The 16,142-nt window shown below is 52.1% G+C and overlaps 6 protein-coding genes across 6 annotated transcripts; 4 read left to right on the forward strand and 2 right to left on the reverse strand.

Annotated features, from left to right (window-relative positions):
- The first annotated feature begins 1,043 nt into the window (after positions 1–1,043).
- Positions 1,044–2,270, forward strand: K489DRAFT_375255 (yippee-like protein). The gene is made up of 3 exons (XM_033603643.1): positions 1,044–1,135; positions 1,205–1,523; positions 1,710–2,270. The coding sequence occupies exons 2-3, from the start codon at positions 1,425–1,427 to the stop codon at positions 1,941–1,943; spliced, it is 333 nt and encodes a 110-aa protein (XP_033464203.1). The 5' UTR covers positions 1,044–1,135; positions 1,205–1,424; the 3' UTR covers positions 1,944–2,270.
- A 693-nt stretch (positions 2,271–2,963) lies between these two features.
- Positions 2,964–4,102, reverse strand: K489DRAFT_311253 (uncharacterized protein; the record flags this gene model as incomplete). Its single annotated transcript, XM_033600768.1, has 2 exons — positions 2,964–3,661; positions 3,721–4,102. 2 exons carry the CDS (start codon positions 4,100–4,102, stop codon positions 2,964–2,966), a joined length of 1,080 nt encoding a protein of 359 aa, XP_033464204.1.
- Positions 4,103–7,260: 3,158 nt separating this feature from the next.
- Positions 7,261–8,955, forward strand: K489DRAFT_375257 (PLP-dependent transferase). The gene is made up of 2 exons (XM_033603644.1): positions 7,261–7,739; positions 7,803–8,955. The coding sequence occupies exons 1-2, from the start codon at positions 7,527–7,529 to the stop codon at positions 8,859–8,861; spliced, it is 1,272 nt and encodes a 423-aa protein (XP_033464205.1). The 5' UTR covers positions 7,261–7,526; the 3' UTR covers positions 8,862–8,955.
- A 103-nt stretch (positions 8,956–9,058) lies between these two features.
- Positions 9,059–10,298, forward strand: K489DRAFT_375258 (ARP23 complex 20 kDa subunit). Its single transcript, XM_033603645.1, has 5 exons — positions 9,059–9,250; positions 9,304–9,630; positions 9,693–9,818; positions 9,884–9,928; positions 9,993–10,298. Exons 1-5 carry the CDS (start codon positions 9,248–9,250, stop codon positions 9,999–10,001), a joined length of 510 nt encoding a protein of 169 aa, XP_033464206.1. The 5' UTR covers positions 9,059–9,247; the 3' UTR covers positions 10,002–10,298.
- Positions 10,299–10,882: 584 nt separating this feature from the next.
- Positions 10,883–12,999, forward strand: K489DRAFT_366361 (uncharacterized protein; the record flags this gene model as incomplete). The annotated part of the gene is made up of 2 exons (XM_033602763.1): positions 10,883–11,482; positions 11,539–12,999. 2 exons carry the CDS (start codon positions 10,883–10,885, stop codon positions 12,997–12,999), a joined length of 2,061 nt encoding a protein of 686 aa, XP_033464207.1.
- A 418-nt stretch (positions 13,000–13,417) lies between these two features.
- On the reverse strand, positions 13,418–15,150 carry K489DRAFT_348290 (uncharacterized protein; the record flags this gene model as incomplete). Its single annotated transcript, XM_033602368.1, has 5 exons — positions 13,418–14,062; positions 14,121–14,445; positions 14,510–14,805; positions 14,887–14,923; positions 14,987–15,150. The coding sequence occupies 5 exons, from the start codon at positions 15,148–15,150 to the stop codon at positions 13,571–13,573; spliced, it is 1,314 nt and encodes a 437-aa protein (XP_033464208.1). The 3' UTR covers positions 13,418–13,570.
- Positions 15,151–16,142: the final 992 nt, after the last annotated feature.

Here is a 16,142-nt window from a genome sequence, read left to right on the forward strand (position 1 = left end):
TTGCGGGCGAAGACAACGAGGTATTACAGTGTCCTTCGTCTTCACGTATGGACCACTCCTGATTTTCACACAATCCCCCGATTCATGTACTCGTCCACACGCTAAAACAACGGCCATGCGGAAACAACGATCCACCAACGAGTTCATGGTGATGAGCAACACAGCAACACAGTGCTTCGATCGTGATCATGCTTGGACGACTATTGCGAGTTCTATTCCTCCCATGGAGCACATGAAAACACTCCCGGATCGACAGATAATCGATCCGCCTTCCACAGCTGTCGGAATGCTCTCCTTAAAGCGTACGCTAACAAGCGCGAGAATGGTGGTGTGCGATTGAAAAAAGACAACGACGACGACGATAATGGCTGCAACCAAGCATTGAAGAGTCCGTCGAGACTCGACTCATACTCGATGCAGCAACTCGGACGATCCATGGATGCGCAATACTATGTCGATGGGAAAGGAAATACCTCACGTGTGCTGATCACGTTTGTCTCGTGGGATTGTGTCGATTTGGGAAGGAGGGGCCGAGCCCGAACACGTCGGGCTTGATTGATGAGAAGAGGACTGCATCCAGCCCCGATGTCCATGGATTCCAAGGTTCCCAAGGTTCTTTGGCTTGTGGGCGGACAGATTCCATTGGTGTCCCCCGCATTTGCGCTGTTCTCTGCCTGCCCAGGTGGTGGAAAGCGCACGTATTCGGCGGCGGGTTTCTGACCGTGCCTTCCGGGCGGTGCATGCGGCATGAAATAAACAAACGACCGCGTGCACCGTTAATGCATAAATGCTCCGTATCTTACCATCCATGCTATGCTATGTCATCTGTAGGAGCAGGTAGGGAGAGGAGAAGGTAAAGGCAGGAGGAGGCCTCGCTCTAGAATCATGACCAGGTCTGCAGGGTCTCGTTCATCACCTGCATGCAATAGGTTGTATACAGTACAGTACCGTGAGTACATTCACCACCAGTTCGTAGCAAGTGACGCGCGCTCTCCACACAATTGAAGCACCAAACCCCAGCATCTAGCTAGCTCTCTCTCTCACACACCTGCATGCACCAGCAGCAGCTCCGAAACCACCAGCCCATCATCAGTGCCTATCACTGGCTATTACTCACCTGTCCGTGTACACCTAGGTAGGTATATGTAGCACGCTACGGTGCTGATAACCGATACATGGACCTTGCCTGATCTCGTGGCGATAGAGTCATTTCAACCCTTCATCTTGTGATCAGTTTCTAGGTAGTCTGTCATTCTCGACCAGGTTGTCCATTTATCACCTTGCTCGCCTTTCGTCCAGGACCTTCCATCGCTCGACCTCCTCACGCGATTCCACCTCGCTCGGTCGATCGACCGGTTGAAAACACCGACAAGACCTCGCAGTCTCAGTCATCGTTATCACCACAGGGAGCACTCTCGCCTATCATGGGACTCTCATACAACGTCTATCTGGACGGGGTCAGAATCTTTGGCTGTGGTCGCTGCAAGACGCACCTGGCGGACAATGAGGAGGTCTTGAGTCGGGTAAGTCCGGCGCCCTTTGCCAGATGTTATGGACAAACAACATGATGAGACGAATAGAGACGGAGAAAAAGCGAGGAAGAGAGAGATAAAAGGAAAGGATGCATATGCGAATGAGAGAGACAGTACTATCATAACAAAGCAATGAAAGTTGATCATGTGCTGATCCCGGCCTGCCCTCCCTAACAGAACTTCCGCGGTCAACACGGAAAAGCCTATCTCTTCAACAGCGTCGTAAACATCATCGAGGGCGAGCCGGCAGAGCGGAACATGACCACAGGCAAGCATGTGGTGCGCGACATTAGCTGTCGGGACTGCAAGGAGGTGGTCGGGTGGAAATATGACCGCGCCTACGAGGTGGCGGAGAAGTACAAGGAGGGCAAATTCATTCTCGAGGTGGAGCTGTTGTGTCAGGTCAATTGATCTTTGGCACGCGGGATGAGAGGGCAAGATTTCGTTTGCTGAATGTCGGGCCCGATGGGATATTGGAGGCGCATATGGGACAAGGAAAAGGCGTATAACGGACAGTGAGAGGCACTGGAGGGAGTTTCTTCGGCCATGATGATGCCACTGCAACTCTCCTGTACACGATGATTTGATCGATTTATGAAGCATTGGGATTTTGGAGTTACGGAGTTGTTATTTTCAATTGAAACACTTCTCCAATATCGCGAGAATCTACGCAGGGCTCGCTCTGTGAGGTACATCGCCGTTCTTCCGACGTGACGAATTCGTATTGACATCCACAAGGAGGACATTTGAAGAGAAGGCCAAACTTTTGACTGAGATGTAATTCAATGGCAAAGGCTTTCTACCATACATACAGTGGGTCATGCTCTGACAATGATGCCCGCTTTCGCACCTCGTCAGCACTAATCCGTGTTCGTTGCAAGGATGACATTTCACCATAAGGCCGAAAGTGAGAAGACTGCTTCACAAAGAAACCGAAAGTCCACTCAACCCAGCTTTTCTGATCTACCGTCATTTGCACATGTAACATAACATAGTGGTATAGCGCTATGCGAAATAGCAAAATCTCAAAAAATCCCTCATGTAGAGGAAAGCAAAATCACGCAAAAGGAGAAGCCGCGTTGCAGACTCCGCGTACGGAAAGCTGCTGGGTAATCTGCCGGTCTCCCACAACAGGCCCCGGTGGCTGAAACACTGGCAGTAGGTCGGGCGGAAATCCTGCTAACGAGGGTGATCGAACTTGAACATGGGTGAACCAAAGTATGTCGTAATCGAGGTGTTGGTGGAGGGAGGAACTTTTTCCAAGCGCATTTCGCACTGTGGAATTTGGAGGATGGAGACGTTTTGCTGGTATATGCGATGCTAAGCGTGCTGAGCTGGGGTGTGCGCAAGCGAGTCAGAATAGCGATGTGGGCGGAGTGATGTTGTTTGCCTGATAAATGCGGATGATCGTGAAGCATAGAGCACTCAGTTCTACGCGCTGGAGTCGGGACCCTGGCTGCGGCGCATCTTCTCCGCCTCAAGGTTCTCGTAAAGCAGGTACAGCGCCTTTTCGTTGGCATTGGGACCACCGGTGATGGTGAACATGCGCTCACCAGATTCGTCATGAGGTGCTTTCGCGATCGAAATTCGGGCACCTGAGCTCTTGCGGATCTCACTGATCTTGGAGCCACCACGTCCAATGATGCAGCCAACCATGTCTGCTGGGATGCTGATGTTCTGAGTCTGGATGTCCTCACCTTCCTCAACGGCAGGAGGCGCTCCAGCGTCAGGGGCACCGCTACGGCGCGGCGGATATGCTGTCGCGCCGGCTGTGAAGTCTGCGCCATTTCCAGTTCGGTTGTAGCTGCGTGGTGCGGAATTGAAACCTCCAGCTGGTGCGGTGTTGGTAACAGGTGGAGCACCACCCTGAGCACGGACTGAAGGGCTGTAGAGAACAGTGCCGTAGCCGCGCTGCTCATCATCAATCAGACATCTACCAATCTCCCAGACGGCCTTCTGTACGCCTTCTGGGGTACCTTGGACCTCGACGATGCGCTCAGTGGATTGCGGAAGCATTTCCTTCTGAGCGACCATGCGCACGCCCGAAGCGTCCTGGATGTGCTTGATCTTGAGACCTTGACGGCCGATGATGGTACCCATCTGGTTGTGAGAGATGAGCAAGCGAATGGCTGATGAAATTAATTAGCATCTCGCTGGCGTAAGTAGACCTATTATAGAAAATACATACGATGAGTGTTTGCGTTGGCAACAATTCCGCCCATTCCTACTTGCGGCACACCCTTGACCAGACTGTCGGCGACCAAGCCATAAGCATCAGCGATGGCGGACAAGGCGCCAGTGATAGTCAGGACACGGTCGTGAACTCCAGGAACAACTTTGCTGACTCCGGCGCGGACACCCGTCTTGTCGCGCAAATCGGCGACATTTTGACCCGCCTTGCCAATGATCACTCCAGCTTCCTTGGAAGTGACGACAGCGCGGATAGTCAATTGCGCGGCAGCGTATTCCTCCTCGGTTCTCGGGCGCTCGTCGACATCCAAATTCCCGAGCTTATCGGCGATGTTATCGATGCCGGAATCGATCGCGGGAGATGTGTCTTCAGCCGACATGATCGATTATTTGTCGTGAGAAGGAAGACGAGGGATGGGAGGAGAGAAGAGGAGAAAAGGAAGAGAGAGAGGAGGAGCGACGGGGAGGGTAAGAAGAATGAATTTGATGATATGTGCAGAATGTGAATTGCTTCCTTTGATGGATGGCGAGAGACGTTTAAAGTGTAGTGTCCCTTCAAGTTAAGCAGGGACCAGGTCGAGAATGGAGGACGCTAATCGATTGTGCGGAGGACTGGAGCTATACACAAAGCTTGATTCTCCTCACACGCAGACGGCAGCGGATAGGATATTGTACAGCACACGATGTATGTTGTGTGAGTGTGTGCGCGTGCGGTGTGTGTATAAGTGTGTGTGTGAGAGTGTGTGCGCGTGGATTTGGTCAAAGATTTGTAGTCGAATGGTATTTTTTTCTGACGAACAAATATTTGGTGGAAGGCTGCCGGCGGTGGACTCTATGCATAGGTCGCATTAGCAGCATTCGGGCGAGGGATTGTGTCGACGGCGCGTGGTAGTCTCTGGGGGCTTCTCCCTCCCACGGCAGAATGATCGCAATGATCCTGGTCATGATGGTGCTGAGCCGCAAGAAAGGTGCGTCCTGCACACGCACGCCTGCCCGCTCGCCTGCAGCTGCAAGCGAGTAGCATGTTGGATTTCTCCCCAGGTGGTAACATCTGGGATGCATGGTATGCACAGTGTGTACGCTATGAGCAGACGGCATTGCTCTGATAGTGAGGGCAAAAGTGGGGTAGGGGAGAGATATGGCTGGATTAGACCTCGAGACTGCTGCTGCTACTGGACTTACCGTTGGCCAGCGCGTGGATTTCTGTGGAGCTTATGCAGTGCGGAGCGTTGCAATGTGGTGCAGACAGAACGGAACGGACGTCGTCGTGGCGGCGGAGTGAGAAGTGTTGATCACCACCTTTACCGGATACGCACACTGCCCTTCTCGAGTTGAGACGATTGGGTCGGGTAGAGCGGGGTTGACGTTCACAGCGATCGACTGAGGGTCATCGTCGAGGGCCAGGTCCAGGAGGAGGAGAAGGAGGAGGTGAGCGGAAGCGGGATAGCGAGGAGGGAGAGTGGCGACGAGGTCGTGTGAGCGATGATCTCTGAGGTGTATGAACAAGATTGAAATGTTGCTGCCAGCACAGAGAAGGGGAGAGATATCAAAGTCGTAGTTCTTTGTCATTATTTCATACCTACATACCTAGTAGGTAGGTAGGTATTGTCCTTCATTAGGACGTGAATTATCGTCCAGAGCTCCCCAGACGTCGTGCATGCAGCATATCTCGTGTGGAGACAAAAGGATCCACGACGACCACGGCAGGCGGCGACGATGTGATCAGCCTCCAAATTGGCCATCACTACCGAGTGACCATAATGCACCTCCACACCTGGGCATACAGAGCGGCTCTGGACAGGACGACCTGTCGATCGTCATGGTACAAAGAGCTACTGTAGATCCGGCATTGACGATTGTTCTCGGCAGGGCACCTGCACTCTTCACATAGCTGGAGTCCTCCAGGGCTCTCATCACAATTATCATTATTCCTCCCCAGCTGCGTTGATGTTACATCGTGCCCGCCTGCTGATCATGGCACTGTCTATCATCACCGCATGGGTGTTGCGTCTGCATCATCGCCCGGGCGGGAAAGCTGTCGATCCTGTCCGACGTCACTTCTCCTTCGGTGCGGAATATTGTTGCGCGTGCCTCCCTGCTGCTGGTTTTCCTTGTCGAGGCCCAAAATCCGGGAATACTCTAGGATGGCCAGCAAGAACGAGGAAGCACGATGGACGTCGCGGGCACATTATACTAATCACTGGTCTCGATGTTCGATGAATGAATATGTTCAGCGACCGCCCGAGCGCTCCTCGAAGAGTTGTGTGAAATGATACCTAGGTACCCAGTAATTCCGCCCTCAGCCAGAATTTTCTCCGGGCTCTGTGCAGATGGAGGAGAACTTCACCCTTCTAGAGCTGCTATTGAGTGACAATCAGACCAGCCCTCCCTCGTCATCCGTGCAGGCAGGTGCAGTAGGCTAACGGTCTGGTCTCAAGATTGAAGATGCAGCTTCATGCACTCTTGACGTGCTACGGGGATTTCGTCAATCGTGAGGCCTCTTGATCATCCTATCTGCACCTTTGACGGGCGTGCGCCCAAGTCCCGAGCAGTCTTCCGAGATGATATTCTTGAGGCATCTGCACGCGCTGCTTCCGTGGCTGCAGATTTGCCGGAAAAGCCTAGCTCTCATCGAGCTGAGCAGAAATGGGATAGTGGGATTCCAAAGATTTAATTGTTGTGTCTACAGATATAGTATAATGCACCATTTCGGACCCCTCGTGAGGCTTCCCCCATGGATCATGGAGTAGCCTCTTGGCGATGGAAACGGGACGACAGTCGTCATCGTTGTCCCGCGACCACCAGCAAAGATCACGACCAATTTGTTCACATGTGTTCGCCGAACACACGTGCAAGCTGGCACCCTACGATGACTTTGGTAATTATGATCATAAATTCGTCGGCTGAGCCATTTATTCTGTTCACACGAATCGGATCCATCCACCGCCGGGCGAGAGAACGTGCCCAGGTGTTGAGAGTGAAGAGACATCTCGTGGGCGTCGGCGTCCAATGCTGAACCCAATCTTGCATGCTATCTTTATAAGATGGTGCGCTCAGCCCGCCCACTATCTTGTGTCCGATCAATTTGGCAGGGGACATGCACCTGGGAAGTGCGACTATCGACTCTCGTGCTGTAGGCGCCTCAAAAATTCACACACCACGGCAACACACCGCCCTTGGCCAATGTTGAGGGGTAAGAGTAAGCTAACACTTGCAAAACTATACACAAGAGGTCATGGCGTCTTGATAGATCGATAGAAATGTACGTGCGCAGCATCGTACGGGGATGGGATTGTTTTTCTTTGAATCTAGAAAGACTCATCGCAAACAGGTCGTCTCTTGCGCGTATAGCATGTGTGCTGCCCAGGTGTACAGTAGTGAAACGCGCAGAGAGCTTGCAATGTACTCTATCGAGAGGAACACGCGTTGACGCCAGCCGAACGCGCTGTGCTCGGGATGTTCCGAAAATTTAAGGTCGGAGCTCAAACCATCAGGTGGGCAACCTTGGAATGCCTGCGAAGTGCCGCCCGCGCAGTACCAGAGCCCGAAATCGGTGGGGGGCACCACGAAATGATGTGCTACTACGCCCGCCAATCGCTCCGATCCGATAGCAAAGCTGCCGTCATCGTTGTGTGGACTCACTTCACTACACTCTGATAGAGCTTCGGGGCTTGAGCTGTGTGAGTCAGCTGCCTCTCGATGATGTTGACCATGCAACGGCTTGCCCTCCGACTCAGACCAGCATCGACTTCGTGTTCGCGGATACACACGTCACAAAGCACACAAGCTTTCTCGACCTCGATCATGGCGCAACAACCCATCAAGCCGGCCAGGCGCGTGGCCAGTTCAAAGCAGGATGTATGGTCTATTGTCAATGAGGCTGCACAAGCATCTCCAGTCCAGCCCATCGTCAACATGGGCCAGGGCTTCTTTGGTTACAATCCTCCCTCCTTTGCGATTCAGGCTGCCAAAGATGCCCTGGACCGGGTAGATTGCAATCAGTACTCCCCTCCCAAGGTATGATTCAACATTGAGCAGAGTGGCAAGAGAAATTATTTGCCAACGCATCCATCCTCGCAGGGTCGACCAAGGTTAAGGCAAGCCATTGCCAAGTCGTACTCTCCTTTCTTCGGTCGGACACTCAATCCCGATACCGAGGTGGTCATCACAACTGGAGCCAATGAAGGTATGCTTTCGGCGTTCATGGGATTCCTCGAGGCCGGTGACGAAGTCATCGTCTTTGAGCCATTCTTCGACCAGTACATCTCCAACATCGAGATGCCGGGTGGCAAAGTCGTGTATGTGCCATTACATCCGCCCAAAGATGGCGCGACCAAGACGACGAGCGCAAGCCAATGGACGGTAGACATCAAAGTACTCGAGGCCGCGATCACCCCTCGAACACGTATGATCGTGCTGAACAGCCCACACAATCCCGTCGGCAAAGTGTTCAGTCGTGAGGAGCTACAAGCCATTGGTGATCTCTGCCTCAAGAACAACATTCTCATCCTGTCTGATGAGGTTTACGATCGACTATATTATGTTCCTTTCACACGCATGGCAACACTTTCTCCAGAGATTGCCAAGATCACACTGACCGTTGGGTCTGCCGGCAAGAACTTCTATGCCACAGGCTGGCGTGTGGGGTACCTGATTGGTCCGGAAGAACTCATCAAATATGTTGCAGCTGCTCACACACGTATCTGCTACAGCAGCGTGAGCCCGTTGCAAGAAGCCGTGGCCGTCGCCTTTGAAGAGGCGGACGCGCATGGATTCTGGGAGGAAAGTAAGACAGAGATGAAGCGCAAGATGGATCTGTTCAACGAGATCTGGGACGAGCTTGGTCTGCCGTATTCCAAGCCGGACGGCGGCTATTTTGTCCTTGTCAATCTTGCCAAAGTGAAGCTGCCAGAAGGATACCAATTCCCACCGCACGTTGCCAACCGCCCGCGTGATTTCAAACTGTCATGGTTCTTGATCACAGAGCTTGGCGTAGCTGCTATTCCTCCTACCGAGTTCTTCACGGATGACAATGCACACATTGTGGAGGACTGGCTGCGATTTGCGGTTTGCAAGAACGACGATGTGCTCGAGCAGGCGAAGGAGAGGCTTCGAGGTCTCAAGAAATACATAGAATAGATGAACCCTGTACATGTAACGAATGAACCTTGCTCGAGTTTCATTTCAGAGCGATCGTTCATTAAAGAATAACGATGGTCCATTAGATCAGGGTGCCTGAGGCCGTAAGCATACGTAATGCACGGCTGTGCCATTCACGCAACAGCGCGCCCCACCAGACAGCGAACAGTCGCAGCCCGCGTAGTCTTGGCCTACGGCTTCAATGCTACTGCAACGACGTCCGACGTGAGGAAGATCGCGATTGTGTCAGAACATTGAATCAACTTTCTTCGCTGACTGCGAGTCGAAAGATCGACCCCTACTTGAAGAGCGAACAGGAGAGACAAATCGAATTGTGATCTCTTGCATTTATTCGTCGGGATCTACTTGTCACGAAGACCGCAACCATGGTACGTCTTGATATTCCCACGAGACTCCCCGAACAAAGCTGACCGAGCGACAGTCACAATCTCTCCGTCCGTACCTGTCGGCTGTCCGATCGACGCTCACCGCCGCTCTCTCGCTTTCCAATTTCGCCTCGCAAGCTTCCGAGCGACACAATGTGCCCGAGATTGAAGCTGCAACATCACCAGAGGTCCTCCTGAATCCCCTAACAGTGTCGCGCAACCAGGACGAGCGGGTGTTGGTGGAGCCTTCTGTCAACAGCGTGCGCGTCAGCATACGGATAAAGCAGTCGGACGAGATAGAACACATTCTCGTGCACAAGTTCACGCGCTTCTTGACGCAAAGAGCAGAGGCCTTTTTCATACTCCGGAGGAAACCGGTGCCAGTACGCTCACCATGCGAGGAAGAGGAAGCGATTTGGTACAACATACTGACAGGATACTACAGGGCTATGACATTTCATTCCTGATCACCAACTTCCACACCGAGGAGATGTTGAAACACAAACTTGTAGACTTCATTATTCAATTCATGGAGGAGGTCGACAAGGAAATTTCCGAAATGAAGCTCTTCGTGAGTGACACACGCGCCGTGGCTACGCACTACGCAGAGTGAAACAATGACTGACGACTGGTTAGCTGAACGCGAGAGCCCGTTTTGTGGCCGAGAGCTTCCTCGTACCGGTGAGTGATTCGGATGCCCATCCCATGCGTGCCATCGTCCTGTTCAACGCTAACGAATCTACAGTTCGATTGATTCGCCCCCTCATATCATCTGGAGGGACTAGAAAGGTTGTTTAAATGAGCGCCTCTCACCACATGTGCTGGTGGGACGATGAGGTACGAATTTATGATTGCGATGCTCCATCTATACAAAAGTCATCACACACGCGCAGCGCACCAAAGACCCCAATAGAACGACGTCGCGCATTGTTATAACGAGCGAAGCCAGAAGCCTCTCTAGTCATCGTGTGTGTTGTTCCACATCTTCGCCGTCATCGGGGCAGCATTGACGGCGACTGTCAGTCGGTAGCCAACCAAACGCACACAAGCCACTCTCGTGTCACTTGAAGCCGGAACACGACGACCCAAAATTCACTCGAAGCAAATTCGCACACTTTGCATATTACTATCCTGCCAGGATTCTATGTCGTTCTACTCTCATCATTCCTTTCCATGTTGATATTGATCATGTCGCTATAGTATTCCTATCCCCTGCTCGTGACAATTATTCACCCCAGCTGCTTCGTATCAGCATCCTACAGGGACGCCGTTGTAGACTCATGCATTTGAGAAGTCACAACACTTTCGGATCACTATTCTGACACTATTCTGACACCTTGACTTTGACATTTGACAACAAGTTCATTCTTGCTTCATACCTGTCTGACTGGTGACCTGGAAATCCCCTCACTATTGCAGACACAGCGCGGTTCTGACATGTGACGAGCATTCTCACATCCTCACTCTTTATCTCTTTCCGATTCCACTCATCATCCTTGGAAAAAGTTGCTATTGGACAGGTCTTTGGGTGTTATTGCAAGCATCAAGCTTGTGAGGCCCGCCCGAATCGTGATTGAGCGAAGTTTCCAGGCCCGGGTCTGTCTTAAGCATTGCTAACGCAATCGTTGAAGTATCATGGACCAAAATATGGATGGCAGCCGTCCGCCTTACAAGAAGGCCGAACTGAATCCTCATGCCGCGGGCTTCTGCCCTCCTGCTTCCCGCAGAACAGACACAAACAGCATTTCTCGCCACTCGTACGACTTGTACACGCGCCCGAGTTCGACTACATCGAACTTCTCTTTCGCCTCGCAAATCAGCCAGGCTCGTTCAGATGAGGGTCACGATTTCTCGCAGAGCCTGGCAAAATTTCGACTCGGCGATCCATTCCGCGAGAACCGTAACACCGCACAACACATTGATTCTTTCATCGACGGCGGTCATCGTTTTCACCAGATTCCCGGTCACAATCCGAACTTTAGTTTGTTCAATCAATCTACGAGGGATGGCCGACACTATTTATCACACCATGTGACTTCTCATAGCTCCCCTCGCAGAACATCGAACAGCACCACGCAAAGTGGATCTGGGTGCGCGAACAGCACACCTACATCGGACTCCTCGCTGTATCAATCGAGCTCGACAAACTGGAAAGGGAGACTTGGTTCGTCGACGCGTGATCGTCACGATTCCACCCAAGAGCAGTGGGTAAAGAATGACGAGCATGCCAGAGCAGTGAGCCCACGCATAGTTGTGACCTCGATCGACGACACTTACTAATAGCTTGGCAGATTGCGAGACATATCATGGCGGGACACACTGCGCCGCCCGATGACCGCGGTCTTTGTGGAGGACTTGTCGAAGGAGCTCAAGAGTCTTCAAGTGCAGCGAGCACACTCGCAGTGCATATCAAAGGGAGCAAAATGTTCGGCGAAAGCTCCGTAGACAAGTCGCTGATCAAAGCTGCTCGAAGCCTTGGCTCCAGACCTCAGCGACCGCAACCAGAGACCAGGGCAGCTCCAATCTGGTTCAACAAAGTCATGCAACAGAATTATGTTCCAAATCTCTCGGAGGCATTGGCCAGCATACCTTTCCTCGAGCCCTGCCATGCTGATTCAAACTCAAATACCAGCGTTCTTCGTATCACCAACATACCTTATGCCATTACCCGACAAGAAGTTATTGCATTTGTCGGTCAGCAGGCTCAGATTAACCGTATGCCGGTGGGTTCTCCATACTTCGCTGTACACATTATTATGGAGCGCGAGTCTGGAAAAACAATGGATTGTTTCATCGAGCTCAGTACTCCCAAAGAAGCGACATGGATTGCGAACACCATGTGGACTCGTGCCAGATCAGGTCGTCCGCCGAAGATTGACAATCGCACAGTCGACCCAAAAGTGTCATCACAAGAAGAACTAATGCATGCCTTGTTCCCACGAGCAAGACACGTAGCCTGGAATAGCAATATTCCCATCATCGACTTCGCTCCCCGTCAATACTATCCTAGTATCCCGGCTGCTGGCTTCCAAAGGTTTTTGCATAGCGAAGAGATTGTAGGCATGCTAAAGGTTGCCGAACAAGACAATGGTCATGGTTTCGCTGGAAAGGCGCCGTGTCGTGTCTATGAGACCATGATCTCGACCATTCACAAATATCCCTTTCACGCTGTCGAGTATGTGACGATCGGAGAGCGTCGGGCGTTGTTCGATCTTGCGCAGCAAATGCTACAGCACCTTATCGACGCTGTTCAGAACATCACACGGTCTACACAAAATTCTAGAAGCAAACACCAAGTGGCGGGTCCGCCACCGACAGAAGGCTTACTTGAAGAACTTATCGTCGCCGTGCTGAGCTGTCCAGGATTCTCCGAGAAGCAGAAAGCAGCAGTCGCTCAGCAAATCTCCGCAGCAGGCTACGAGCGCATGACCAAAGGAGGACCCGGACTACATCTTGGTGGAACTCATCCACTCAGCAGCAGCTGGCCATTCCTCGTTCTCACACCAGCACCAGAGGTCGATTACAACCTCATTAGGTACTATGCATCGCTCCTCCGCGATGCAACCCTCACTAGGGAGGACCTGGCGTATGTCCAGCGCCTTCCACCTGCTCTTGCCTTTCAACACAAACCCTTTGGCAATTTCCTCGTCGACTATGGTCCGCGTGCTGAGTCGATGAGCCTGGCTGAAGCAGGGTACCAGGAGCTTTCCCAGGTTCAGCACGTTCTTAAGACCATTCTGTATACCAATTGAGCTGGACGAAACGCTTCTTGCGTGTGTGCACCTGCTCAACTTTCGAGACTCGGATGTGCTGCCTTTTCAGGGATTGTTTGTATAACATCGCGACTTCAGGACAGTCAGGACATGAGCCGAGTCATTTGATTTTCACTCAACATTGTTCATGTCAATCTGGGAAGAAAAGGAGAATTTCATAGCACCTTTGACGTTTCTTGCAGCCTTCACTTTCAGAATCCTGATGACGGTCAAATCAGCCAGCAGGGATCAACGACGCCGAGGAGATCGCGTACTTAAAGATTGCGGAGGAGAAGAAGGAAGTGTTCCCTTGTCAACTTGCGGCTTTTCAAGGATACGGGAAAATACCGGTCGGCCGTCGCCATCGCGGTAGTTGCAATGCGGAACCGGCATCATGAGTGTTCTGGTCGCCGCAAATGGGAAGGAAAAAAGTTTGAATGTATTTCTGATGGTTCTACATGTAATCGAGCAAGCCCAAAGTGTTCGTGAAAGCTATTCTACAGGCTGAAACAGCTACCCTTCATGGCTTGGTCTTCCAACCCTTGGAAGAGGGCATAGTATGGTCTCTGCATTACTTCTTCGTGAAACCGCCCGTGACCCATGCTTTGCATCGCCACGATCGCTCACTCGGACTGCGCGGGTTGAATATTGAGAAGCCTGGTGACGGCATGACATCTGTCGTTCTTACTTGATTGATGGACTGTCTCATAATGATCTGGAGCTTCGGCGGTGACGCAGCAGCACCAGTAACAGAGTGATGATCTGCCTGGGGATCGTTCGGAATAACCGTCGTGTACTCCCGGGCGTGATAGCCCTGTTGTGATTTTACGTCCGCGTCGTCTTCAGAGATTTTTGATTCTGCCGTCTCGACATCTCCATGCCGGCGTGTAAAGAAGCGAGATCGCGATGGCCGTTCAGAGTCGGAAAAGAAGCTGGGGAAGGAGCCCGATCGTCTCGCAGAGCTCAAGAGGCCAATTGAGCTCAAGCCGGATTTCAACTGACTCGGGATCTTGCTTAGCTGCTCACAGAGCAAAGAGTTCAGGGCGGGTGCACAAGCGCACAGCTAGGTTGTCGGTCAGCTGTGCCCATTTCACCCAACAGGGACCGCAGCGCACACTTACGACAGCAATGTCCAACTCCACGGCGGCAGAAATCCACATAAAGTAACCCTCCCACGTTTGGTCCCAGGAGGCAAACATGGACCGCCAGACGAAGTATGTGCGTATACAGCCAGCCACCGTGACGACGAAGCCCAAGCTCAACAGCAGGCATGCCCATACTCGATCTTTGGTAGGCATCTGCAGGCTCATGACGAGTGGGATCGGAGTGATGGTGGTCAGAAAGTCTGCTGTAGTGAACACAACGCCCATCGATATGACCTCGATGCTCTCGTCAATGCACCGACCATCACGCATTCGAGGATAGGTCCAATATGCCTTGATCGGCCTGGGAGTTGCGATCAGCCGTCGAACTTGAATTTCAGCATCAACTTGACATAGATATGGCTTACGTGCAACCAAAGCAGCTCAGACAGACGAATGCAAGTCCAATCACGACGTTGAATGCCAAGCTGGCGTGAAGGATATATTGAAACCACTTGAGCGAGCTATCCCGGACCAGGCGGTAATAGAAGCAAATCAGGGAGAGACGACAAAACATCGACCCCAGCATGAAGGTCATCTTGGCCACATAGGCACTGATGTTCGTGGGTTGGATCATATCAGGACGCAAGTCCCATTCGTGCCGATCCCAGCCGTATCGACTTTGTGCTAGAATGACGACAGCATTGGTGGATAAAGTAAATATCTATGTTGCAAAAGAGAATCAGTGAATCAGCCCTAGGGAGAAAGCATCCATGGTGTTCTTGAAGAGATTTGGTCAACTCACTGCTGCCGGTATTATCAAGCCATCGTCCCAGCCGAAGCTACACGGCCTGGTCAGCATTCATAACTTCCCTCCTTTAGTGGAGAGAATCAATCGTTCTCACAAGCGTTTGATGAATATTCGCGAGCATAATCGCACCACGACCGCAATGAAGACCAGGATCGAAAAGGTAATCAATGTGATGTAAAGCCCATCGCCGCGCAGCTCAGGATTGGTGTAATTTGGCGTGGGCCATGAGAGTTTGACCGAGAGCGGCGGTACTCTCATGATTGGAGTGACCGAGTTGGCGGTCTGACGAGACAGACAATGCTACTGCGGCGAAGGCGACGTCGATATCGACAAACACGAAGAAGAAGAAGAAGAAGAAGAAGAAACCGTTCGCGAACCTCACGGAGCAGCCATGAAGAGAGGGCACCGCAAAGAGAAAATCATGCCATGATTCATGGAAAGCCACGTACAAAGGGATCTAGAGAACCGACCGTGAAAGTGATCGATCGTGAGATCAGGCACATGAGAAAAGAGAGACAGATGCGACCTGGGCCACGTTAAACATCGGCAGCAGCATCGGGATGATGCGAAACCGGTGAAAACTCGCGAGCGGTAAGCAATCGTGTCCTGCAGCATCGCAGATGTATGTGATATATGTGCCTTGCCAGGTGTATAGGTATGCAAAGACGGATGGCGGTAGGCTTCAGGCCATCTCTCTAGCACAGTCATCATCGGAGAGATCGGTAGACGAAGGCGGACGGACTCCACACGCGCTGCGGTATGATATCCAGCAGCAGAGGGATGCTTGTAGCAACAGTGAGAGGAGAGTGAGGCTGGCCCGCCCAGCGAGAAACCTTACCGGTAAGGTAGGTGTGATGAGGTTGGGCGCACCCAAAAATAGTCCTGCGGGTCAGAAGAGTCGCATATATGCAACGTCTAGATTTGTTCGTCCTTGCCATGCATTTCATCTCACATACGGCACATCCTCGCATTCATGTACATTATCGCACTTTTGATCAGGCGAATCGGGGCACTGGGACGCCCGTTGGCGGCAGAATTGTGATGTGTCTACGCACCCAGGGATGCTGTGCCGCAAGCCACCTCTATTCCATCGCCAACGTTCGGCGCCTGCAGGGGGTTCGGCCTCTCTTTCGGCACGTCGGCCAGCCAGGCTGGGAGGTTCGGTCAGCTGTAGGACGCTTCATCGTCATTCCGTACCTATGTGATGGCAATCTGAGGAACCTGCGCTCACAGGTTTGATCTGAAGTGGG

This window comes from Dissoconium aciculare, assembly GCF_010015565.1.
Source record: "Dissoconium aciculare CBS 342.82 unplaced genomic scaffold K489scaffold_1, whole genome shotgun sequence".
Lineage (NCBI taxonomy): Eukaryota > Fungi > Ascomycota > Dothideomycetes > Mycosphaerellales > Dissoconiaceae > Dissoconium > Dissoconium aciculare.